The 25487-nt window shown below is 52.3% G+C and overlaps 1 protein-coding gene across 5 annotated transcripts in view; it reads left to right on the forward strand.

The window, feature by feature from the left end:
• The window catches only part of LOC143842841 (DIS3-like exonuclease 2), a 228492-nt gene that overhangs the window by 202321 nt on the left and 684 nt on the right, over nt 1-25487 (forward strand). For 2 of the 5 annotated variants that reach the window (XR_013233376.1, XR_013233375.1), the window contains 3 exons: nt 6991-7107; nt 10897-11013; nt 16518-16630. Coding sequence is in view for 3 of the 5 variants with exons in the window: in XM_077348102.1 (XP_077204217.1) it covers nt 7035-7107; nt 10897-11013; nt 16518-16633; nt 17619-17793; nt 18188-18360; nt 19284-19418; nt 20820-20889; nt 22277-22411; nt 23333-23524; nt 25027-25143 (1303 nt within the window). In the remaining 2 variants the exon portion in view is untranslated. Of the gene's footprint in view, nt 1-559; nt 1088-1247; nt 1321-6990; nt 7108-10896; nt 11014-16517; nt 16634-17618; nt 17794-18187; nt 18361-19283; nt 19419-20819; nt 20890-22276; nt 22412-23332; nt 23525-25026; nt 25144-25487 lie in introns of those variants that run through there. The other 3 variants (XM_077348101.1, XM_077348102.1, XM_077348100.1) reach the window with 3 other exon arrangements.

Raw genomic sequence — 25487 nt, forward strand, 5'->3', positions numbered from 1 at the left:
TGCATGGAGGAGGGGGTTGGACTAGATGGCTTGAATGGCTCCTTCCAACTCTATGGTTCCAAATTCTCTAAGCTGGTCCTGCATGGAGGAGGGGGTTGGACTAGATGGCCTTGATGGCTCCTTCCAACTCTATGGTTCTAAATTCTCTTAAGCTGGTCCTGCATGGAGGAGGGGGTTGGACTAGATGGCCTTGATGGCTCCTTCCAACTCTATGGTTCTAAATTCTCTTAAGCTGGTCCTGCATGGAGGAGGGGGTTGGACTAGATGGCTTGAATGGCTCCTTCCAACTCTATGGTTCCAAATTCTCTAAGCTGGTCCTGCATGGAGGAGGGGGTTGGACTAGATGGCTTGAATGGCTCCTTCCAACTCTATGGTTCCAAATTCTCTAAGCTGGTCCTGCATGGAGGAGGGGGTTGGACTAGACGGCCTTGATGGCCCCTTCCAACTCTATGGTTCTAAATTCTCTTAAGCTGGTCCTGCATGGAGGAGGGGGTTGGACTAGATTTCTTGAATGGCCCCTTCCACCACCATCTCTTCTCTTTTCCCTTCCCTCCTCAAGGACATCGCCATTTTCACCTTGGTGGAGATCGTGCTGAAGTCGGACAGCGCCCCCTTGAAGTACAGCGCCGTGCTGAAGAGGCCACGCAAGGCGGAGGACGGTGCCTCCTGAGGGTCCCCACTGCCCCCCCAGCCAGTGCCACCAAAGCCCCCCCCCCCAAAACCCTCCCCCTCGATCCACCTCCCGCAAAGACTCTCGGAAACGCCAGCCTGCGGGGCCTTCCGTGGAACCGGATCAACGGGCTTTCATTTTATGGATGGATTTTTTTAACCCAAGCAGCGAAAATCGCAGGAACTCATAACTTTGGGGGGCTACTTTTGGGGATTTTTTACACCCTCTTTTCAACCCCACCCCCCATGCCACTGAGGATGTGACTAGGAGCACCCCGGTCTAAGCAGCTGCCTCAGGCACTCCCCAATTTGGGTCTCCATCACCGACCGCGGGCTCCTGGCAGGGGTCTGCTGAGACCGCCCATCCCCACTGCATTCTCTTCCCCAATGTAATAAAAAAGTGGCCAAGCGTAGAGCACGGGGGTCTCTGTGTGCTATTTTCTGCCCCCCGGGCACAGCTGTGTGTCTGCTGGTTTCACTTCTTCCTTTTCCTGGAACCCCTTCCCTTGCAAGAGCAGAAGGAAGTTCTGAGTTCTCTTCCTCTTTCTCTCTCTCTCTCCCCCCCCCCCATTTCTTCCCCAAACGTGACAGCTCTGGGGAGTTCAGAAGGCAGGTGTCAAACAAGGTCTGCAAGCTGTCACTCAGGGGCTGGTGAGTCTGGCGTGGGGCTCTGGGGAACTTCCAGGCAAGGGATGGAGAAGAGCCGAACAAAGCTGGGAATTTGGGCAGCGGGGTGGGGTGGGGGGGAGGACAGAGGGTAGGGGCTTTCAAAGCTGGTTTGAAAGCACAAATGACCGGAGGGGGGTGTTCAAACTGGAACTGAGCAAAGTGCTTTCTGGACCTGCTGGAAAACCCACCTTCCGAAACAGCCACTTTCTCCAGGGAAATTAATCTTCATAGTCTGCAGATGAGCTGTAATCTTCACGGGATCCCCCGGTCTCACCTGGAGGCTAGCGATGCTAGATCTCTCCCTCTGTCTTTTTCTTTCTCTCTCTCTCTCCTTTGCCGACTTGGGACAGCATTTTGCCAAGAAGTGCTCTATTTCAGGATTTTTCGGGGCTTGCTGGAAACTCAGCCAGGCCCACTCCGTTAAGCCTGCCCCATTTCAGAAAGCGAGGCCGGGGGGCACCAGGAGGTGGTACCGGGTGCAAAGGCTGACACAGAAGAATAGGTTTTTATATCCCGTTTTTACTGCCCAAAGGAGTCTCAAAAGAGGCTTATAATCGGCATCCCTTCCTCTCCCCACAACAAAATTGGAGTCCAGGAGCACCTTTAAGACCAACAAAGATTTATTTAAAGCACGAGCTTTAATCTGAGGAAGAGTGCTTCCACTAGAAAGCTCACACCCTGAATAAATCTTTGTTGGTCTTAAAGGTGCTGCTGGACCCTGATTTTGTTGTGCTACTTCAGACCAACACGGCGACCCACTTGAATCTATCTCCCAATAACAGATACCCTATGACAGGGGTAGTCAAACTGCGGCCCTCCAGATGTCCATGGACTACAATTCCCAGGAGCCCCTGCCAGCAAATGCTGGCAGGGGCTCCTGGGAATTGTAGTCCATGGACATCTGGAAGGCCGCAGTTTGACTACCCCTGCCCTAGGAGGTTGGTGGGGCTGAGAGAGCCCTGACAGGACTACTCAGTGAGAGCAGGACTATCAGGACTGTGACTGGTCCAAGATCACCCAGTTGGCTGCTTGTGGAGGTGCAGGGAACTGAACCTGGTTTGCCAGACTACAGGTTACTAGGCACTGTAGATCAATCATCAGAAAGGCCAAAGCTGAGAGTGAGCTAAGATTGGCCAGGGAAGCCCACTGTAACAAGAAAAGATTTTTCAGTTATGTGAGGAGCAAACGTAAAGTAAAGGAAGCAATAGGCCCACTGTTGGGTGCGGATGGACAAACGGAAGATGCAGAGAAAGCAGAAAGGCGTAGTGCCTATTTTACATCTGTTTTTTCCCACAGGTCAAAGGGTTTAGGCACATCTAGAGATGGCAGTAGCCAAGGGATAGTGTCTGGGTGGCAGGTTGACATGGATAGAGAGGTTGTCGAGAGGCATTTAGCTGCACTGGATGAGTTCAAATCCCCTGGTCTGGATGAAATGCACCCGAGAGTACTCAAAGAACTTTCCAGAGAACTTGCAGAACCCTTGTCCATCATCTTCGGGACATCTTTAAGGACTGGAGATGTCCCGGAGGACTGGAAGAGAGCAAACGTTATTCTGATCTTCAAAAAAGGGAGGAAGGCTGACCCAGGAAACTACAGACCAGTGAGTCTGACCTCTGTTGTGGGTAAGATAATGGAGCAGATATTAAACGGAGCGATCTGCAAACATCTGGAGGACAATTTGGTGATCCAAGGAAGTCAGCATGGATTTGTCTCCAACAGGTCCTGCCAGACCAACCTGGTTTCCTTTTTTGACCAAGTGACAGGTTTGCTGGATCGTGGAAATTCGGTTGATGTTGTTTACTTGGATTTTAGTAAAGCTTTTGATAAGGTTCCCCATGATGTTCTGATGGATAAATTGAAGGACTGCAATCTGGATTTTCAGATCGTTAGGTGGATAGGGAATTGGTTAGAGAACCGCACAAAGAGTTGTTGTCAATGGTCTTTCATCAGACTGGAGGGAGGTGAGTAGCGGGGTACCTCAGGGCTCGGTGCTTGGCCCGGTACTTTTTAACATATTTATTAATAATCTAGATGAGGGGGTGGAAGGACTACTCATCAAGTTTGCAGATGACACCAAATTGGGAGGACTGGCAAATACTCCGGAAGATAGAGACAGAGTTCAACGAGATCTGAACACAATGGAAAAATGGGCAAATGAGAACAAGATGCAATTTAATAAAGATAAGTGTAAAGTTCTGCATCTGGGTCAGAAAAATGAAAAGCATGCCTACTGGATGGGGGATACGCTTCTAGGTAGCACTGTGTGTGAACGAGACCTTGGGGTACTTGTGGATTGTAAACTAAACATGAGCAGGCAGTGCGATGCAGCGGTAAAAAAGGCGAATGCCATTTTGGGCTGTATCAACAGGGGCATCACATCAAAATCACACGATGTCATAGTCCCATTTTATACGGCATTGGTCAGACCACACCTGGAGTACTGTGTGCAGTTCTGGAGGCCTCACTTCAAGAAGGACGTAGATAAAATTGAAAGGGTACAGAGGAGAGCGATGAAGATGATCTGGGGCCAAGGGACCAAGCCCTATGAAGATAGGTTGAGGGACTTGGAAATGTTCAGCCTGGAGAAAAGGAGACTGAGAGGGGACATTAGCCCTCTTTAAGTATTTGAAAGGTTGTCACTTGGAGGAGGGCAGGATGCTGTTTCCGTTGGCTGCAGAGGAGAGGACACGCAGAAATGGGTTTAAACTTCAAGTACAACGATATAGGCTAGATATCAGGAAAAAATTTTCACAGTCAGAGTAGTTCAGCAGTGGAATAGGCTGCCTAAGGAGGTGGTGAGCTCCCCCTCACTGGAAGTCTTCAAGCAAAGGTTGGAGACACACTTTTCTTGGATGCTTTAGGATGCTTAGGGCTAATCCTGCGTTGAGCAGGCGGTTGGACTAGATGGCCTGTATGGCCCCTTCCCACTCTATGATTCCATGATTCTATGATTCTATGGTTAGAAGCCGCTGCTCCTAACCGCTACACCACACTGGTTCTCCCATGCACGGGAGCGAAGGCGCACGGAGGGGAAGTGGTGGAGTGGGCTCTTGCTGAGGCTTGCCACCGACTGTAGATTGCAGGAGGGAATGCTCACTGGGGTTGAAAATGCAGACAAATAGCCAGCCCAGCCACCCAAGAGGGTAAGGCAGAAGCTATCTGGTCACTGCGGATCTTTGAGGATATCTTAAGGGGGGGGCCTTCAGTCTCTCCCCATTTTCTTGGTGAGTGGATGGGGGAACCCTCTGTCTTTGCCCATTCCCTACATGGGCAGTGCTCCATGCCATGCTAGAACTGGACTGCTGCCAACGATGAACATGGAAAGGGAAGGAGGGTGGCTACGAAGGCTGCAGGGGATATCCTCTCCCTCCAGGACTGTGGGGATTTGGGGACAGGCGGGACAGGATTTTGCTGGAGCATTCAGCATCACTTCCCTCTATTTGTCCTCCTTTTCTTTAGCGACTTCTCTGCAGCTCTCAAAAACTCCAAGGGCAACACATCTGCCTGGGCCTCATGGGCAAGGGTGCTTTCTTTGTTCAGTTTTTTTGGGGGGGGGATCTTTTTAAGGAAAAATCCGCAAGCTTATATTTCTCTACCGATCTCGGGAGTCCCACGAGGAAAGGGAAACTTCCCTCAGGGTCGTGTGGGAATCCCAGTGCAGGAGGTCCTCAGCCACGGAGTCTGCCATTTGGTTACGGCAGGTGTCTCCCCCAGAGTTCCCTGCAACCTGCGGGTTTCTTGACCGCCCTGGAAGGGTTTCCCGGATGGGTGGGAGTCCACCGATTTTTAATATCTTTTTAAAATTTGTTAAACATTTATCCGGTGATACGACCGTATATGCTCATGTTGACTCTCCCCACACCAATTGGCCAAGGATGGGTCAGGAAGGAGAGAGGCCCGGCCTGTTTCCAAACCATCTTTTGCAGCATTGTGTCACCTCTGCGGTTTCTCGGAGCCAGAAGAATGTTTCAGGGGTTTCTCAACAGTAAAAAAAGTTGAGAAAGGCTGGGTTACGGCCATAACTCATAGACCACCAAAAGTTATGAGCAGCAGCAGCACGTATCCTTGCATGCTCCGTGCATGGAGACATTTTCAGCAGGCAACCATGTTGGTCTGCAGTGGAACAGCGGAATTTGAACCCAGTAGCCACCAACAAGGGTTTGAGAGTTTTCGAGACTTTGACTCTCAGCAGCTCACCCCCTGACAGCTTTCTTGGTTTCTACAGGGCTTTGGGATTCAGAGCTGGCTGTTCCATGCCCAGAGTTTCTTTCCATTCTTCTCTTCCTGTATCCATTTCCCTCTCCAAGAAAGATCATACCCAAAAATTGGATTTCCTGGGGTGTTTTTGGGTTCGAGACCCAGTTCTGAAGCAATGCAGTCTGGAATGGGGTGCGGATATTTTTTGTTCTGGTCTGCAAGCAGAGGAGACAGGCAAATCCTCTCTCTCGGACAAGATGAAGCCCTGAGAAGCCCCCATGCTTGAGGGGAGAGGGAGGGGGCAGGAAGGTCTCAGCTAACCGCTGTCAGCAACGGATTATATATTTGCTCATGATTCTTTTGAGAGCCAGCTTGGTGTAGTAGTTAGGAGTGCAGACTTCTCATTTGACGAGCTGGGTTTGATTCTCCACTCCTCCCCCATATGTAACCAACTGGGTGATCTGTTCTCACGGATCAGGAATCTCAGGGCTCTCTCAGCCTCATCCACCTCAGAGGGTGAATGTTGTGGGGAGAGGAAGGGAAGGCGACTGTAAGCCGCTTTGAGACTCCTTCGGGTAGAGAAAAGCGGCATATAAGAACCAACTCTTCTTCACAACAGACACCCTGGGAGGGAGTTGAGGCTGAGAGAGCCCTGAGATTACTGAAGAAGAAGAAGAGCTGGTTCTTATATGCCGCTTTTCTCTACCCGAAGGAGTCTCAAAGCGGCTTACAATCACCTCCCCTTTCCTCTCCCCACAACAGACACCCTGTGAGGTGGGTGAGACCGAGAGAGCCCTGATATTCCTGCTCGGTCAGAACAGCTTTATCAGTGCTGTGGCGAGCCCAAGGTCACCCAGTTGGCTGCATGTGGAGGAGGAGCTGGGAATCAAACCCAGCTCTCCAGATTAGAAGTCACTGCTCCTAACCACCACACCCAGCTGGCTCTCTTAAAGACTTAAAGCCTTCCAGAGAGATATAACCTGATGGGAGCCATGGTGGCCTGTTTTTAGCAGCAGAAAAGAGCTACAGCCCAGGAGCACCAAATGACAAGAATTGTGGCTGGGTGGGGGGAGGAGCTTTTGGGAGTCACAGCTAGAATGTGGCCCGTCCATCCTTGTATCTTGGAGAGTGGAGCAATCCCAGATGCCCCCTTGGTAAAGCCTGAGTTTTCACTGCAAGGCACGGTTGGGCAACGCAACGTTTATAAAGGCCTGGCCATTCTTTCGGACATCCTCGAAACCACTTCCCGAAAAGTCCTGGCCAAAACGGCTCTGTGGAACTTCCCACAAACCTCCCCAAGCCAGGTGAGGCCTTGGTGTGCATCCCCCCCCCCTCCCTATCTGCACACACCCCGCCTCCTAGATGCATCTTCCCTGGGGCCAGAAGGTCCAAAGGTGAAGAGAAGAGCAAAGAAACTGACTGTCCTCCCTTCCACCTCTTGCCTTGTCCACACAGAGAAGCTCCGTCTCAGCTCAGAGGCTCCCAGGCCAGGCAGCAAGATGGGCCAGCCGGTCGGCCTGGGGATCCGCGGACTCCTGTGCCTCTGCATCCATCTTTCAGCGGCAATCTTAGGTGAGGCATTGATGGGGAAAGCCAGACTCCCTTTGGACATAACCATATAGGATTTGAGAACTTTCTTTCTTTCTTTCTTTCTTTCTTTCTTTCTTTCTTTCTTTCTTTCTTTCTTTCTTTCTTTCTTTCTTTCTTTCTTTCTTTCTTTGTCCCCGTCCCTCCCTCCCTCCCTCCCTCCCTCTTTCTTTCTTTCTTTCTTTCTTTCTTTCTTTCTTTCTTTCTTTCTTTCTTTCTTTCTTTCTTTCTTTCTTTCTTTGTCCCCGTCCCTCCCTCCCTCCCTCCCTCCCTCTTTCTTTCTTTCTTTCTTTCTTTCTTTCTTTCTTTCTCTTTCTTTCTTTCTTTCTTTCTTTCTTTCTTTCTTTCTTTCTTTCTTTCTTTCTTTCTTTCTTTCTTTCTTTCTTTCTCTGTCCCCGTCCCTCCCTCCCTCCCTCCCTCCCTCCCTCCCTCTTCCTTTCTTTCTTTCTTCCTTCCTTCCTTCCTTCCTTCCTTCCTTCCTTCCTTCCTTCCTTCCTTCCTTCCTTCCTTCCTTCCTTCCTTCCTTCCTTCCTTCATCCCAGTGCCATACAAATGTTTAGGTGCGTAATCTGAGGATGGGAGAGAGCTGCTCTCTGCTGGAAATGCTCAGGGCCCAGGTGAGGAGGTGGGAGTGACCTTCCCGTGTCCCCACTGGTCTAACCCCCCACCCCACCCCCGTCCCACCCTCTCCTGGGTCTTGTAGCAGTTGGGTGCTTCTCTGGCCCGGGACCTGCATCTGGGTGTTTTTTCATCCAAGACTGAGTTCCAGCGTCCTGCCCCTTGGGCGTCCTGCCTTTCTGGTGCTGCCCGGTGCTCTTTTGCAGAGAGAGCTTTCTTGGAGCTCCACGGGGCCAGGCGGGATGTCAAAGATGATGATGAAGATTTATTATATTTCTCTACCGCCCTCCCCTAATGGCTCAGGGCGGTTTACATACAATTCAAGTTCACAATAATTAAAACCAACATAACAATAAGAACATTTACAACATTAAAAAAATCATAATAAAAACATCAGTCAGCAGTTCATCCGAGTTTAAGCCCTAGGAGCTTCCCGATTATTCCCTGTCCGTAAATCTCGAGCTAGATCTCTCTCTCTCTGGAGGCGTTTGTGTGTGTGTGTGTGTGGGGGGGGGGTGGGCTTCGATGTTATTGAGTCATTGCCCCCCCCCCCCCAAGCATGGTGGAAGAGCTCCATCATGCAGGCCTGGGCCAGTTCATACAGTTGCATGGATCACTGTGGCTCGGTGTCCCGGGGCCACATAGGGTGTTAGTGGTTTGGCTTGGCGGAGGTGGGAAAACCCCAGCTGCACTACACTCCAGATCTGCACCTCTGTGGTAAGGGAGGCACAAGGGTCATGCCCAGGTTCCTACCTGCATGTACATGTGCAGGTGTCAGCTGCAGCCCACCCAGGCTGGGTAAGCACATTTCCCCATAGGGCCCTCTCCTCCCCAGCCACAGGACCACTGTCTTCCAAGGGCTGAGTCTCAGCTGTTTCCAGACATCTGTAGAACAAGGAGAGCTCTGCGCTAGACCTTGTGAAATCTGCTGATGGTGCTCTGAGCCTTCCAAGATCATCTGGGGGGTGGGGGGAAGGGGGGACGGGGGAAACACATTAAGATGTTAATTTTTCCAAACAGTTATCGGTAGCAGGGCTGATAGCACCAGGATCTGTGGCCGGAAGGTGGGGAAGCGTTTGTTAATGAGTGACGGATGAAAGCGTGAGAACTTCAGGAAGGTTCAGATCTCTGCGCTACAACAAAGCGCTCTTGGGGAGTTCCTTGTTCATCCTGTAAGGTAGGAGTAGTCAACCTGTGGTCCTCCAGATGTCCGTGGACTACAATTCCCACGAGCCCCTGCCAGCATTTGCTGGCAGGGGCTCGTGGGAATTGTAGTCCACGGACATCTGGAGGACCACAGGTTGACTACCCCTGCCGTAAGGCAAGAGCGAAAAGGAACAGGCACAGGCTCAGAAACCCAACAAAACCAGCCAGAATCAAAGCAGCGCCGGGGCTGGAGTGAAGGTTCTGGGAGGACAATTTTCAAATCTTTGCCAGTGTGACCAACGCTCAGTGGGGGAACCTGGGCCAAGGGTGGAGGGAACGGGATAGAGGTTGATTGGGTTGCCAGCCTCCAGGTGGGGCCTGAAGATCTCCTGCTTGAAGAAAATGGCTGCTTTGGAGGGGGGACTCAACGGCACTGTACCCGAATGAGGTCCCTCCCCTTGCCGAACCTGCCCTCTCCAAGACCCCCCCCCCTAAATCTCCAGGCATTATCCAAGCCAGAGCTGGCAGCCCTAGAGGTTTATAAAATTATGCACAGTGTGCAGAGAGCTGACAAAGAGAACTTTCCCTCCCTCTCCCAAAAGACTAGAACTGGAGGGCATCCGATGAAGATGACGGGCAGTAGGTTCATGGTAGGCAAAAGGAAACGCCAGTTTACACACAGATCCTGCAGGGGCTCATGGTAATTGTAGTCCATGGACCTCTGGAGAGCCACGGTTTGTCCACCCCTGCTATAGATCTCAGCATCCGAGCTCTGCAAAGGTCCGGCATGCTGCCAGAGCCATTTCAGACCCCCTGAGAAGTGGACAGGCCCATTCGAATGGGGATGTAGCTTTTCCGGACATCTGTTCCCAGCTTCTGGAATCCTGGGTCTGTCCATGGAGGTTTAGCACAAGGCAGTGGGCCCACAGGCCGGTATTTCTGACGACCACTCGACAGGCAGGAAGAAAAGGAGGTCCCCTTCTCAAGAGTCAGTTCGAGTTGTATCAGTTAAGGGAGGCAAATGAAATGATTTTCAAGCTAGCGATGGCAAATAACAGTTTATTCCACTATAAACAATTCCTCAAACTTTCAAAACGAACTCCTAGGTTCATTTTTAAGGGTCACACCCTTCGGATATATAATAGGAATTCATTTAAAGAAGACCTATGATTAAAGATTAAAGGTATTTTTATTTTAATCTACTATTACTATTTGCTTACACTTAGCATGGAGACATTTGTTTACCTAATATATATTTTATATTTAGAGTATCTTATCACTGACGAAGACACCGAAAACGAAAAGATAACAAGGAGTTTGTTTGTATGTTTTGGAAGTCTGAGGAATTGTTTGTAGTGGAATTTGCCATTGCCATCTTGAAAATCATTTCATTTGCTTGTAGTACAGCTGACAGGTCTTCACCAGTCAGTTATAGGAGGCGGCATTAGACTGGCCAGATCCAAAGAGATGTTGGCACCAAGAGAAGAACCTCTTCGGATGCTGCATTTCTTGAAATCCTCCCTTCTAGGGGGTCTTCTGATCCGTCCTGTCCGGCCACGCTCTTTGTGACCGCACAGTCTCAGGTCCTTCTTGACGGTCTCTAAGAAATGAGATCTCACAGTTTGAGTGCCTGGGCAGAAATGCTTCTTACGCCAGCCTCGTTCAAAGTTCCACAGCTGGCTCTGGGGTTGGGGCAATTTGGAGATTTGGGGGTACGGCCTAGTGAGGCTAGGGTTCGGGGAGGGGAGGGCTCTCATCTGGGATGCTGGAAAGTCCACCCCCCCTTAGCAGCCATTTCCTCCAGTGTAACTGATCTTAATCTGTAGATAAGACGTAAATTCAGGAGAGCTCCAGGCCCCACCTGGAGGTTGGCAACCCTTTTTCCTGATCTAGCCTCTTTTCCCAACACGGCCCAGCTCCACATCTCCAAGAAGCCTGCGGCCTAGCCGTGAGGAGATAGCCACAAAATGATGTCAAGTGGTAACGTCCTTCTCTTCCTAACACATCCAGAGGAGGAAAAAGATCCAGATTACTGGAACGGAATAGCCCGGAAGACCCTCGAATCGGCACTCAAGCTGACTCCGGTGGCCCGTAGAGCAAAGAACGTTATTCTTTTCCTGGGAGACGGTGAGTCAGTCGGTGCCCGCCTCAGTGGGAGGGGGCCAGGCTGCGAGTTGGCATCCTCCACAAGAAGAAGAGGAAGGAGAAGAGTTGGTTCTTAGATGCCGCTTTTCCCTACCCGAAGGAGTCTCAAAGCGGCTTACATTCTCCTTCCCTTTCCTCTCCCCACAACAGACACCCTGTGAGGGAGGGGAGGCTGAGAGAGCCCTGATATTACTGAAGAAGAAGAAGAGTTGGTTCTTATATGCCGCTTTTCTCTACCCGAAGGAGTCTCATAGCGGCTTCCAATCACCTTCCCTTCCTCTCCCCACAACAGACACCCTGTGAGGTGGGTGAGGCTGAGAGAGCCCTGATATTCCTGCTCGTCCAGAACAGCTTTCTCGGTGACTTGGCAAGCCCAAGATCACCCAACTGGTTGCACGTGGAGGAGGAGCGGGGAATCAAACTTGGCTCACCAGATTAGCAGTCTGCACTCCTAACCACTCCACCAAGCTGGCTCTAGCCTAGAAGTGCCTTGGGGGTTTTATGGCCTCAAGGGCTGAGAAGGGAAAGCAAACAGGCTGATAGGGAGTCTCAGCCAAGATAATCTCCTCAGTTTCAGTTGGATTTGTCAAACCCCCCCCCTTTGGTCTCAAAGTAATCCACCTGGAGCGGCTCAAGGGGCTCAGGCTGACCTCCTGACCCGTCAAGTCCCGGCTAATGTTTAACTGAGAACAGAGACCGGATGGTGGCTGGGAGATCAAGAGGTGGGAAGGGATTTGGGGTTGAAAAGGGGTTCTTCTGGAGCCCCTGCTGATGCCTTCCCAAGAAGGGGATGTGGGGGGAAGGGGGAGATTGCAGGTCACAGTTTTCTTCGCCAAACAATGCCTTTGACCAGTGGTCTCAATAGTGCAGCGTAGTGGTTAAGCATGTCCAGGAGACCCAGGGCTTGAACCCTCCCAACCCACCCACCCAAGAATCACAGAATCCTAGAGTTGGAAGGGACCTCCTGGGTCATCTAGTCCAACCCCCTGCACTAGGCAGGACACTCACAACCCTCTCGCTCATCCACTGTAACCTGCCTCCCCCTTGAGCCTTCACAGAATCAGCCTCTCCGTCAGATGGCTCTCCAGCCTCTGTTTAAACATTTCCAAAGGTGGAGAACCCGCCACCTCCCGAGGAAGCCTCTTCCACTGAGGAACCGCTCTCACTGTCAGGAACTTCTTCCGGATGTTGAGACAGAATTTCTTTTGAATTAATTTCATCCCATTGGATCTGGTCTGTCCCTCCAGGACAGCAGAGAACAACTCTGCTCCATCCTCTATATGGTTCCCTTTTAAATATTTGAAGATGGTTCTCAGATCCCCTCTCAGTCGTCGCCTCTCCAGGCTAAACAGACCAAGCTCCCCCAACCTTTCTTCATACGTCTTGGTCTCCAAACCCCTCACCTTCTTGGTTGCGCTCCTCTGGGCACGCTCCAGTCAAAGTAAGATTTTTCTGCATTGTGACTTTTGGTCAGTCACACACTCTTGGCCTGACCCACCTCGCAGGGTTCTTATGAGGCTTGCACAGAGGTGAGGAGAACCATGTGCGTTGCTTTGGGCCCCTGTTGGGGAGAAAGGAAAGATGTAAATGAATTTAAATAAGAAAATTTTGGCAATGTGCTGCCCTCGGCTTTGTACAGTGCCTCAATTGCACCTCCATAAGTTGCCAAGAATCATACCATGGTCCTTCCCGGTAAATAAAATTGAAGGGGGGGGGGGAGGTAGGGGATAGGGCCATGAGCGGGGGATCTGGGGAGGTTTGCCAGCTATGGAGAAAAATCTTACTTTGACCATGTAGAAAAGATCACAAGATAACAGTCTCATCAAGACCTGCCAATTTTATCAACCTTTCAGAGGTGAGAGACGCTTGCTGAGTAGGGTTGTCTGGGGGGGTGGGGGGGGGATTTGGACCTTTTCAGTTTCTGAAAGGGTCTGAAGCCGAACTGCCCTTCCCCAATGCGGTGCAAAATGCATATTCTGTTAGTGAGAGCAAAGTAGGAAAACACACAGGACGATATGTGCAAACAAAAAGCAAACCACAGAGCTCAATGGACCCTGGGAGTTCCCAAAGAATTCAGTTCAGGTGTTGTACTGTAGTCTTATATTTCGACTGGAGCTCAGCATGAAGCCTAGCGAGAAGAAAAGTCTCTTGTCTTCAAGATCTTGAAGAGTAATCGCCACCACACCACCAGGACTATTTCCTGGGTCAGAACTAGTTTCGTTGTTGAACTTCCTCAGTTTTATGATAATTGTACACAACCAATAGATTCAGGAGAGCTTAAAGTCTCTTGGGGAACAACTTCCAGGGGGGGGGCTGGGGGGATCTGATATCAGATCCCCTACGGCAGGGGTAGTCAACCTGCGGTCCTCCAGATGTTCATGGACTACAATTCCCATGAGCGCCTGCCAGCAAACGCTGGCAGGGGCTCATGGGAATTGTAGTCCATGAACATCTGGAGGACCGCAGGTTGACTACCCCTGCCCTACAGGAAATGACTGCTTCAGAGGGCGGGATCAATGACATCATACCCTTCTGAGGTTCCTCTCCAAACCCCGCCTTTTCCTTTCCCACCCACAAAATTTCCAGAAATTTTTCAGTCCAGCATTGGCAATGCTTGATTCTGTCCAAGGGGCATTATTATCTCTCCCCTCTGCCACCCAACGTGGTGTTGTGGTTAAGAGCGGCAGCTTGAGCAAGCTGGGTTTGATTGCTCCTCACATGCAGCTGTTCTCACAGAGCTGTTCTGTCAGAGCTCTCTCAGCCCCCCCCCCATCCCTCACAGGGTGTCTGTTGTGGGGAGAGGAAAGGGAAGACGACTGTAAGCCGCTTTGAGCCTCCTTCAGGCAGTAAAAAGCAGGGTATAAAAACCAACGCTTCTTCTTCCAAGACTGTTTTGATTGATCTATTGAATTAAATAATTCGTTTTCTTTACTTTATTTCGCTCCCACCTTTCAGCCCAGTGGGGGCCCAAAGTGGTTTACACCGTTCTCCAGTTTGAGAGCCAGCTTGGTGTTGCGGTTAAGAGCCGGGCCCTCTAATCTGCAGGGCCACGTTCGCTTCCCCACTCCTCCTCCAATGCAGCCAGCTGGGTGACCTTGGACCAGTCCCAGTTCTCTCAGAGCTCTCTCATCCCCACCTACCTCACAGGGTGTCTGTTTCTGGGGAGAGGAAGGGGAGGCAATGGTCAGTCACTCTGAGACTACTTTGGGGAGTAAAAAGCGGGGCACGAAATACCAGCTCTTCTTTTCTGTCTTAGCCTGGCCCAAGGTCACAATGGCAGGAACGGGGATTCAAACTCAGGCCTCCCAGTTCTCAGCCCGCCTCTTGAACCACGGCACCACGCCGGCTGGCTACTTGCCGGCTTTTGCCGACGGCGACCCCTGCGTAATGGGAAAACAAACCCGATGTTCCCTTCCCCTCTCGGAACAGTTTTGGGAGTACAATATGCAGCCGAACGTTCATTCGGTCCCCATCAAAGCTATTATGCAGATTGTCTTCTAGGACGGTGGGTTTTTCTTTTAGGCGGGCGTGGCTGACGCCAGCGACATGCGAGAGCGGAGCCTCTTCCAAAGCAATCCCAAAGAACAATGTGTCTCGACAGATGACGGATAACCGCACTGGAAACATCGAGGCGAGATACGGTGTCTGAGATCGGAGATAACGCGAGGGAGGCGGGCCACAGACGGGCAACTGAACCGAATGAGGCTGCCCGCCCAAAGCCAGGCGCTTCAGTTAGTTGGACTGGGAGGCACATTTGTTTGAGCTGACTCCGTCATTTGGGGCTCATTTGAATGCGATGCCAGCAAGGCAAAAGAGGTCACCCCTCCGGTCAGGTGCGCCTGAGCATGCGCTGGGCGCCGGATGGCTCTGGGGCCGACGCCTTGCAAAGCGACTGTGCGGGGGTGGGGCTGTTTGGCATGGGTGGCCGTCCCCTTTTGAAAGAGACCCCTGGGTCAACGTCCTACAGCATGCAAGGTTAACAAGGGCAGGCTGGGAGATGCCTAGAGATTTCATAGAATCATAGAGTTGGAAGGGACCTCCTGGGTCATCTAGTCCAACCCCCTGCATTATGCAGGACACGCACAGCCCTCTCGCTCCTCCACTGTCACCTGCCACCCCCTTGAGCCTTGACAGAATCAGCCTCCCCGTCAGATGGCTCTCCAGCCTCTGTTTAAAAATCTCCAAAGATGAAGAACCCACCACCTTCCAAGGAAGCCTGTTCCACTGAGAAACCTCTTTGACTGTCAGGAACTTCCTGGATGTTTAGACGAAATTTCCTTTGGATTAATTTCATTCCATTCGTCCTGGTCCGTCCCTCTGGAGCAAGAGAGAACAACTCTGCTCCATCCTCTATATGGCAGCCTTTTAAATCCTTGAAGATGGCTATCAAATCCCCTTTCAGTCGCCTCCTCTCCAGGCTAAACAGACCAAGCTCCCCCAACCTTTCCTCCTACGTCTTGGTCTCCAAACCCCTCCCCATCTTGGTTGCCCTCCTCTGGGCATGCTCCAGTTTGTCTCCATCCCTCTTCCACTGGGGTGTGGCCTGCAGAGGGCAGCATTTGGAGAGATGGCCTGTGATTTGTGGCCTAATGATTAGCAGAGAGTCAGCAGGGTGGAGTGGTTAAAGAGCGGCAGACTCTAGTGTGGACAACCGGGTTGGATTCCCCACTTCTCCTCTGCATGCAGCCAGCTGGGTGACCTTGGGCCACTCTCAGTTCTCTTAGAGCTGTTATTGCAAAGCAGTTCTATCTGAGCTCTTTCAGCCCCACCTACCTCACAGGGTGTCTGTAGTGGGGGAGCCAGTGTGGTATAGCAGTTTAAGAGTGGCAGTGGTGGTTGAACAGCCGGGTTTGATTCTCCACTCCTCCTCCATGTGCCGCCAGCTAGGTTGACCTTGAGTTCTCTTAGGGCTGTTCTCACAAAGCCATTCTCTTGGGGCTCTCTCAGCCCCGTCTCCCTCACTGGCTATCTGTGGTGGGGAGAGCTCCAATGGTGTAGTGATTAAAGAGCAGAGGCCTCTAATCTGAAGAGCCAGGCTTGATTCCCCGCTCCTCCACGTGCAGCCAGCTGGGCTGACCTTGAGACGGTCGCAGTTCTCTTAGGGCTGTTCTCACAAAGCCATTCTCTTGGGGCTCTCTCAGCCCCGTCTCCCTCACTGGCTATCTGTGGTGGGGAGAGCTCCAATGGTGTAGTGATTAAAGAGCAGAGGCCTCTAATCTGAAGAGCCAGGCTTGATTCCCCGCTCCTCCACGTGCAGCCAGCTGGGCTGACCTTGAGACGGTCGCAGTTCTCTTAGGGCTGTTCTCACAAAGCTGTTCTCTTGGGGCTCTCTCAGCCCAATCACCCTCACTAGCGGTAAAAGAGGGGCAGACTCAGAGTGCTTCTGGGGCTTGGCAGGGTCATGCTGCCCAGGATCCTTTGCAGGAGAGGACTGAGAGTTTCTCGTCCCCTTCGGGCGGCTCTAACCAGGTGGGGGTCCGTTTCAGGCATGGGCGTCCCGACCATCTCCGCAGCCCGCATCTACAAGGGCCAGATGGCAGGAGGATCCGGCGAGGAGGCCAAGCTGGTGATGGAGCAGTTCCCCTACATTGCCCTGTCCAAGGTGAGAGTCCCGGCCAGGGAAAGGAGCATCTCTGTCCGCTGCTGCGTTCGCCCTGAGCTAGATCAGGGCCGTGTGTTCTTAAGGAGACTCCAGTTTGCAAAGGAAAACCTGGAGGGTTTTTTTTGGGGGGAGGGGGTGAAGTAAAGTCTAGGGAGAATGGATTATGGGGAGGGGAGGGTCCTGTGCAGAGTCTACTCCCAAAGCTGCTTTTTGCCTCCCAAGAAACTGCTCTCTTTCATCTGGAGAGCCATTGTGCTTACTGGGGATAGAATCATAGAACTGTAGAGTTGGAAGGGGCCATGGAGGCCATCCAGTCCAACCCCCTTGCTCAAGGCAGGATCAGCCTCAAGCAACCAGAATAAGTATCTGTCCAGCCACACCTTAAAGACTAACACAGTTTTTATGTGTGCAGCGGAGAGGAGCTTTCGGGAGTTACCGCTCACTTCTTCAGATATAGCTAGAATGAGAGTCTGTGTCCTTATATCATAGAATCACAGAACCCTAGAGTGGGATGGGGACCACACAGGACATCCAGTCCCACCTCCTGCTCAAGGCAGGATCAGTCTAAAAAATCCTTGATAAATATCTGTTCAGCTGCCGCTTAAAGACCACCAGTGATCTCTGGAACTCACCTGGAAGCTGGCACCCCCCCCCCACACACAAACACACATGATGTGTTCACCCCCCCACACACACGCCCCTTCATTCACGGGCCCTGTCCACAGTTTGTGCTAATGAAAGCAATGCTTGAGAGGCAAGCAGTGAGAAAGTGTGCTCAGTGAGCCAATGAGGACACTGGAGGAGATATTTTGAAAAGCACCAGGAAGTTCCTCTCCTATCTATGCTAAATATGCATCTTCTTCGCTGCCCCCTGCAGGAGAACCGTTATATTCTGCTCAGTTGTGCACGCTGTGAATTTTGGCACATCCCAGCAGTTTGAGCCTCGGTGCCCTGAACCACACGGCCTCTTTGCTTCCTTTGGCAGACTTACAACGTTGACCGGCAGGTGGCAGACAGTGCCGGAACGGGCACCGCCTATCTGTGTGGGGTGAAAGCCAACGCCAAGACCTTGGGCCTCAGCGCCGCTGCTGTCCACGACCAGTGCAACACCACTTTCGGCAATGAGGTGTACTCCATCCTGCACCGGGCAAAGTTAGGAGGTAGAATCTGGCCAGGGGGGAGCAGGAGGCTGGGCTGGGAGGGGCAGCAGGACAGGCTCCCCCTTGATTGGATCAGTTCCGATCAAGGGTGAAGCAGGAGAGACCGGGGGAAGGTGGGGTCTATTGGGAGTGCAGAAAGGGGGCATTGTGAAAACTGCTTCCCCACCCAGTCTGTAGATTTTGATTTATTTATTTTTGCCTGCAGTCTACCATTGCTTCCATTTTGGGATGGAGAAGATTTTTTAGTCAGTTACACTGTTAGAACTATCTCTCCCCCCTCTCTTTACAAGGTTGTTTCTCTTCCCGGTAAAGCAGCCAGTGCTTTGCTCCTCCTTGGCGTATTTAAACGCTGCCGACAACTTGACCCACATTTGTTCTCCCTCCCTCCTTCCAGGGAAGTCTGTCGGGATTGTGACCACCACCTGCATCCAGCACGCCTCTCCGGCAGCCGCCTATGCTCACGCGGTCAACCGGAAGTGGTACGCCGACAGCGACATGCCGCAAAATGCCACCCAGGAGGGCTGCAAAGACATCGCTTACCAGCTGGTCCACAATACAGACATCAACGTGAGTGCTAGTTGTGCGGACAGGATGGGGCACAGCTGTTAGGACTGTAGTCCATCCATCTCCCATGAGCAGGGGCTCATGGGAATTGTAGTCCATGGACATCTGGAGAGCTCAGTCTGGCCACCCCTGACTGTAGTCCATCCGTCTCCTTTCAGGTCTTCCCCTTTTCTTGCTGACTTCTGGCATTATTGCCTTTTCCTAATAATATTCTCTTTGCCTATCAGTTTGTGATCTCCCAAATGTCCCACCGTTAACAGCCATGCTCAGCCTTTGCAGACCGAGGGCCATGGCTACCTTGACTAAAGAAGAAGAAGATTGGGGTTTTATACCCCACTTTTCACTCCCCGGAGGAGGGCCAAAGCAGCTTACAAATACCTTTTCAACAACAGAAACCACACGAGGGAGGTGGGGCTGAGAGAGCCCTGACGGAACTACTCTGCAAGAACACCTCTCAGAGAACTGGGTCAGCCAGCTGGCTGCTTGTGGAGGAGCAGGGATTCGAACCCGGCTCACCAGATTAGAAGCCCCCACTGTTAACCGCAACACCACGCTGGTTCCAATGTTAACAGCCTGGCTCAGAGAGTCGCAGCTTCCTTGATTGAATTAATCCATATCCTGTCAGGCCTCCCCCTTTTCTTGTTGCCTTCCACTTTTTCCTAGCAGATTTTCTTTTCCAGGGACTTTGCCTGTTTAGTCGCGTTAGCTCCTGGGGGAAAGTTAAGGCTGGATTTGATCTAGAACCCACCTTGTGTCTACTTACCTGAGCTACACTGCCTCTGAACGTGGAGGCTCCATTGAAGTGGGAAAGCAGGGGGCTGGACTAGATGGACCCCTGGCCTGATCCAAGAGGGCTCTTTTTGTGACCTTGTGTGACTAGCCCATTAGAAAACCCCACAGCTACAGTTGTGTGTACCTGTTGACAGGTGATTCTGGGAGGGGGCCGGCGGTACATGATGCCTCAGCAGACCCCCGACCCTGAGTATCCGGATGACTCGAAGCAGAATGGGACCCGCAAAGATGGTCTGAACCTCATTGAAATGTGGATGAGTGCCAAAGAGGTATTTGAAAAGGGCGGGCTTGGGGGAGGGGGAACGGAGGGCCACAAGTTGTGAATTTCCTGCATTCTCCAGGGGGTTGGACTAGATGACCCTGGAGGCACCTTTCTATGATTCTAGGGCGGGGTAGTCAAACTGCGGCCCTCCAGAGGTCCATGGACTACAATTCCCAGGAGCCCCTGCCAGCATTTGCTGGCAGGGGCTCCTGGGAATTGTAGTCCATGGACCTCTGGAGGGCCGCAGTTTGACTACCCCTGTTCTAGGGGAATGCATTATATCTGGGTGGAACAAAATGACACACTCTCGCATCCAGTTTGAGAATCTGGCCCAATTCCTCCTCTGACAGGGCAATCCTGAGCACGTCTACACAGAAAGAAGCCTCGTTATCTCCAATAGGACTTACTCTCAGGAAGGCACGCTGCTCATCTGCGAGTCGTAATTTGTATAGTGAAGAAGAAGGCATGGTTTTATACCCTGCTTTTCACTACCCGAAGGAGTCTCCGAGCGGCAACTTCAAGATGAACACACTTGGTGGCAGGGGGGGAGCTCTAGGGAGTAATGGGATGAAATTAATGCAAAAGAAATTCCGTCTAAACCTCCGGAAGAAGCTCCTGACAGTGAGAGTGGTTCCTCAGTGGAACAGGGTTTCTCGGGAGGTGGTGGGTTCTCCATCTCTGGAGATTTTTAAACAGAGGCTGGAGAGCCATCTTACAGAGAGGCTGATACTGTGAAGGCTCAAGGGGTTGGCAGGTGACAGTGGATGAGCGATTGGGATGTGAGTGTCCTGCATAGTGCAGGGGGTTGGACTAGATGACCCCGGAGGTCCCTTCCAACTCTACGATTCTATGATTCTATTCTATGAGTAACATCTCCCCTCTTCAGAGACTTCTGTTCTGTGTGGCTAAATGTGGTGCCTTCCACGGAGCTAGATCCCGATGGCTTGCCAGGTCAGCCTGTCCTTAGCAATGGAAAAGTGCCAGATTCCATGAGCACCTTCAAAAATATCACAATTTGCAGCAGGAGAGGAGCTCTCGTGAGGCTCAGCTCACTTCTCCAGACATCTTCAGACACGAGAGACTCCCGAAAGCTCCCCTGCCGCCACAAATTGTGATAATCTTGAAGGTGCCCCTGGACTCTGGCTCTTTCCTCCCGCTGCAGACGGACTTACATGGCTGCCCGCCTTGATCCACCTCCATGAGAGGCTCCAGATTTAGCTGCAGAGAATGGAAAACTGGGTCTCTGAAGAAGTGAGCAGTGACTCTCAAAATCCCCTCTCCTGCTGCAGATTTTGCTAGTCATTCAGATTCTCCTGGACTCTTGCTGTTTCCTGCATACCCTGCTTGTCTTTCCTGTGCGATGCGTGTGCTACGGATCCCTGCCATACCACCCTCTGCTTGTTTCCAGGGTGCCCAGTATGTCTGGAATAAGACCGGCCTGGACGCCGTGGACAAAAACGCCACCGACTATCTCCTGGGTAAGGATGGGTCACTTGGTTTTCATTCTCGTGCATCTGGAGAAGGGAAGAAGGTGTCTCGTTGGCCTCGTTGCTCCCTGCCAGGGAGGACGGCTGAGCTGGGTCCCCATCAGAGGCCTGGCTTAAGAATTGACACTGGCCTTCTCGGAGGGGACCGAGGTTGGGTCGCCAGCCTCCGGAGGGTGCTGACAAGCAGGCTACGTGGTGTGGAAGAGTAGGAATGACTTTAATCCCAATCTGTATTATGTCAAAACGTGGACCGGATAATGCCCCGTTTTCATAGACTTCCTCAGTGCCATGAACGGTGCTGAGATGCACTTAGAAAACTCCGCAGAATGGCACTTGATGAAAGTTGAGTCAAGGAATGTCAACAAAATTTGAAATCGGTTAAGAGTTGAGCCGACTTTGTTTGAGGGTAATCTTTCAAGGTTTGTTGGGTTTGCCACCCATTGCTCGATTCCCCCGTACGACGTTGGCTCGGCTCTTGATGGATTTCAGGTTTTGTTGGCATTTCTCGACAGCTTTCCTTGAGACCCGAAGAGTGTCATTCTACGACGTTTTCTAAGTGCGTTTGGCCTCACGGACGTCACTGGGGAAGTCTATGAAAAGGGGGCATTAACCGGTCCACGTTCCGACTTCACACAGGTAGGGATTAAAGCTGTTTCTACTCTGCTGCTCTACACAGCCTGCTCAGTAGTTCCTTCTTCTTCTTTGCTGGCCACAATTCCTGGCAGGCCGTTTTCTCCGCAAACTCCAGAGGGATCCTGGAGGTCCCTCATAGGGATGCCAGCATCCAGGTGGGGACTGGGGATCCCCTGGAAATATAGCTCACCTCCAAGCTGGAGAGATCAGTGCCCTGGAGAAAAGGGATGCTTTGGAGGGGGGACTCCACTGAGGGCTCTCCCTGTCCTAAATCCTGCCAAATCCTGGCTCTACCCAGGAATTTTCCAACGCAGAACTGGCAGTCTTCGTCTCCCAGAATTACAACTGATCAACAGACAGCAGAATTCGGGCCCCCTGGAAAAAGAGGGCGGACACTATGTCGTTATACCCTGGGGAGATCTCCCCTCCTCAAGCCCCGCCCTCCTGGGGCTCCCCCCCCCTTTCCAAATTTCCAGGTATTTCCCAAGCGGGATTTCCAGGTGTTTCCTAAACCTCCAGTGGCCAGTCCAGAGTTTTGCTGGGCTAAAGCCTCACCTGGCCCACTTTCTGACTACACTTGGTGGGGGCCAGGAAAAGGGGTTGTCCGATGCCATGGCCCCATGGGCACCACGTTGGGGACCCCGGTCTAAATACCAACGATGTGGGAGACAAGTATCCTGACCTGCCAACCTCCCATCCTTGGGACTCTCTCTCTCCCCCCCCCCCTTCTTCCAAAATCTCTTAGGCCTCTTTGAGCCCAAGGACATGATGTTTGAGTTGGACCGGGACAACGCCACCGAACCCTCCATCGTGGAGATGACGGAGGTGGCCATTCGCATCTTGAGCAAGAATCCCCGTGGCTTCTTCCTCTTTGTGGAAGATGAGTATCCTCACCTTTCCGCTTCCCTCCTTCTCTGAAACATCGCGGGGCCCATCCTCAGTGAGAGAGGCAGAGTCCCGGTCATGCTGTGGGGAATTGCGGGTCATTCAAGAGCCTCTCCGGTCTAGGAGGAGGGTGGGCCATTTCAGGAGAGGGCTCTTTCAACCAGATCTGCCGTTTCAAAAAATCCCTGCATATAGAAAACTAGCAAGTCCTGTTTTCCTTGGCATGCTAGCTTTCTAGGTGCAGGGGCTTTTTGTATGTAGAAGCACGAATTCATGTACTAGCACAGAAAGGCACGACCCTTTACCTTGGCATGCTAGCTTTCTAAGTGCAGGGGCTTTTTGTATATAGAAGCACGAATTCATGTACTAGCACAGAAAGGCAAGACCCTTTACCTTGGCATGCTAGCTTTCTAAGTGCAGAGGCTTTTTGTATATAGAAGCACGAATTCATGTACTAGCACAGAAAGGCACGACCCTTTACCTTGGCATGCTAGCTTTCTAAGTGCAGGGAGGTTTTCGTAGGTATGAACATGCAATCCTGTGCATAGGCATAGCGTCAGCGGCACTCGGCAATGCCCTTCCCAAATCCATCTGGAAACCGAAGGGAGGCTGTTATCGCAGCCCTCTTACTCTCGCTGTCCTTTTTCCCGCCCTCGTTCTCCACCCCACATCCCAGACCTCGATGCCATCTTGCGCTGGTGGCAGCTAAGTCAGTAGAGGCAGAAGCCAGGCCCTCTCTGGGGGAGCTGCGCAGCCCATTTTTAAAGATCCCTGAGCCAGAGAGTAGCAGAAAGCTTCCTGGAGCACTCCTGGCTCAAACGCTCACCTGTGTGAGGCTCCTGTGCCAAGGCAGGTGCAGGGAGGACGGAGGCCTGGAGAGCAAGCAAAGGGCTCACTGTGTCTCTCTGTCCCTCACGAGGCCGGATCGACCACGGGCACCACCAAGGCAAGGCCAAGCAGGCCCTGACGGAGGCCGTGATGATGGACCGGGCCGTGGAGAGGGCCGGGGAGCTGACGGACGCCTCGGAGACGCTCACCGTGGTGACGGCCGACCATTCGCACGTCTTCACCTTTGGGGGCAGCATACCCCGTGGCAACAGCATCTTCGGTGAGCACAGAGGGGAGCGGGTGGAGAAGGAGGCCCGCTCTGCCGCCAGCCAGCGAGGTGTCGTAGTCAGGCGCATGGGCCGCTAGTCTGGAGAACAGCCTGCGTTTCCCCACTCCTCTGCATGAAGCCAGCTGGCTGACCTTGGGCCAGTTCTCCCAGAGCTCTCTCAGCCCCACCTACCTCACCATGTCCCGGTTTTGGGGAGAGGAAAGGAAGGCGAGAGTAAGCCCCTACAAGCCCAGAGCCAGGGTGGCGTGGTGGTTAAGAGAGGCAGCCTCTCACCTGGAGAACCATTCCCACATTTCTCCTTCACATGCAGCCCGCTGGGGGACCTTGGGCCAGGCACAGTTCTCTCAGAGCTCTCAGCCTTACACGATGCCTCCTGCAGTATATGGTCACCACCTCTAGGCTGGGAAAGACCTGGAGACTTTGGGGGTGGAGCTGTGAGTGGGCAGGATATGGGGCGGGTGGGACCTCAGTGGAGTATTGTGCTAGGCAGCCCCCCTCATCCAAAGCAGCCCCTTCCTCTGGGGGCACTGAACTCTGTTGCCTAGAGATGAGCTGCAATTCCAGGGGATGGGGACTGGCATCCCGCTCGGAGTAACCAGAAAGGACATTTTAGGATGGTTTGCTTGTGTTGCATCCCCGGAAGGCGTCTGTGGGTTGTGCTGTGGCCACACGTGTGACTTGGTGTCAAGCGTAGAGTGCAGGGAAAGTTCTTACGGGGACCTTCTTTGGTCCCCAGCCAAGGAAAGATTACAGCTGAAATTGGACACTTGACGACCTAATCAGCCATTTCCTTTCCCGGGTCCCACCGTTTACGAGCACAGAGCACAGAGTGCCGGGAGAGACAGGGCAATGTGAATACCATATAAAATGTGGGGAGATCAATGGGAGTTGCCCTGGTGCGCAGAGAAAAACTCCCAAAGTGAAAAAGCTGCCTCAAGCCTTTTATTCGGACTGTCTGAAATAGGGCACGACAGTGTGCAAGCTTGCAAGTTCTACAGGACTCTTCATCAGGCTGAATGTGAAGGAGAAGAAAGTATTTCAAGGCATGGCGGGAGCTGCCCCTCAAAGGCCGTCATCAAGCAGTGTCTGGACAGACCCTTCTTCTGGATGCTTGAGGCTGATCCTGCCCTGAGCAGGGGGTGGGACTAGATGGCCTGCATGGCCCCTTCCCACTCTAGGCTTCTAGGAGTCTAGTTCAACAGTGGAAGGGGCTGCCTAATGAGTTGGGGAGCTCCCCCTCACTGGGGGTCTTCAAGCAGCGGCTGGACAGATCCTTCTCCTGGATGCTTGAGGCTGATCCTGCACTGAGCAGGGGGTGGGACTGGATGACCTTCATGGTCCCTTCCCACTCTAGGATCCAATGACGCCAAACTGACTGCATATGATTCAATGATTCTTTTATCTTGTTGATGCCAGATGTTTTTATGTACCTTGTAATTTGGCTACTGGTCTAGTACCGTAATAATAAAGACCACCTCTGCGTCTCTCGGCAGGTCTGGCCCCCCAGAATGCCAATGACAAGAGGCCGTTCACCAGCATCCTGTATGGGAATGGGCCAGGCTACACCCTCAAGAATGGCAAACGACAAGATCTCCGCTCGGTGGACTTTGGTGAGCATGCCCTCCCCTTTTCCCTCCCCTCCCCTCCCTCCCCCCGCTTTGCTGGTTTAATGGATAACAAGCGTCTGATGGATTTGGGTGTGTAGCCGTGTCGGTCTGAAGCAGCAGAACAAAGTGAGAGTCCGGGGGCACCTCGAAGACCAACCAAGACTTATTCAGGGCATGAGATTTCGCGTGCAGATGGACCCTCCCTGGTCTGACCCAGCAGGGCTCTTCTGAGGGTCTTCTCAGGGGAAGGCCTCGGCCTCTCTGCCCTGTGGCTGGCCCTGCAGAGGAACTGGCTGGCCTATGGGTGAGACGGGAGGCTGGACTGGAGGGACCCTCCCTGGCCTGAC

This window comes from Paroedura picta, chromosome 8 (genome assembly GCF_049243985.1).
Source record: "Paroedura picta isolate Pp20150507F chromosome 8, Ppicta_v3.0, whole genome shotgun sequence".
In the NCBI taxonomy this organism is placed as follows: Eukaryota; Metazoa; Chordata; class Lepidosauria; order Squamata; family Gekkonidae; genus Paroedura; species Paroedura picta.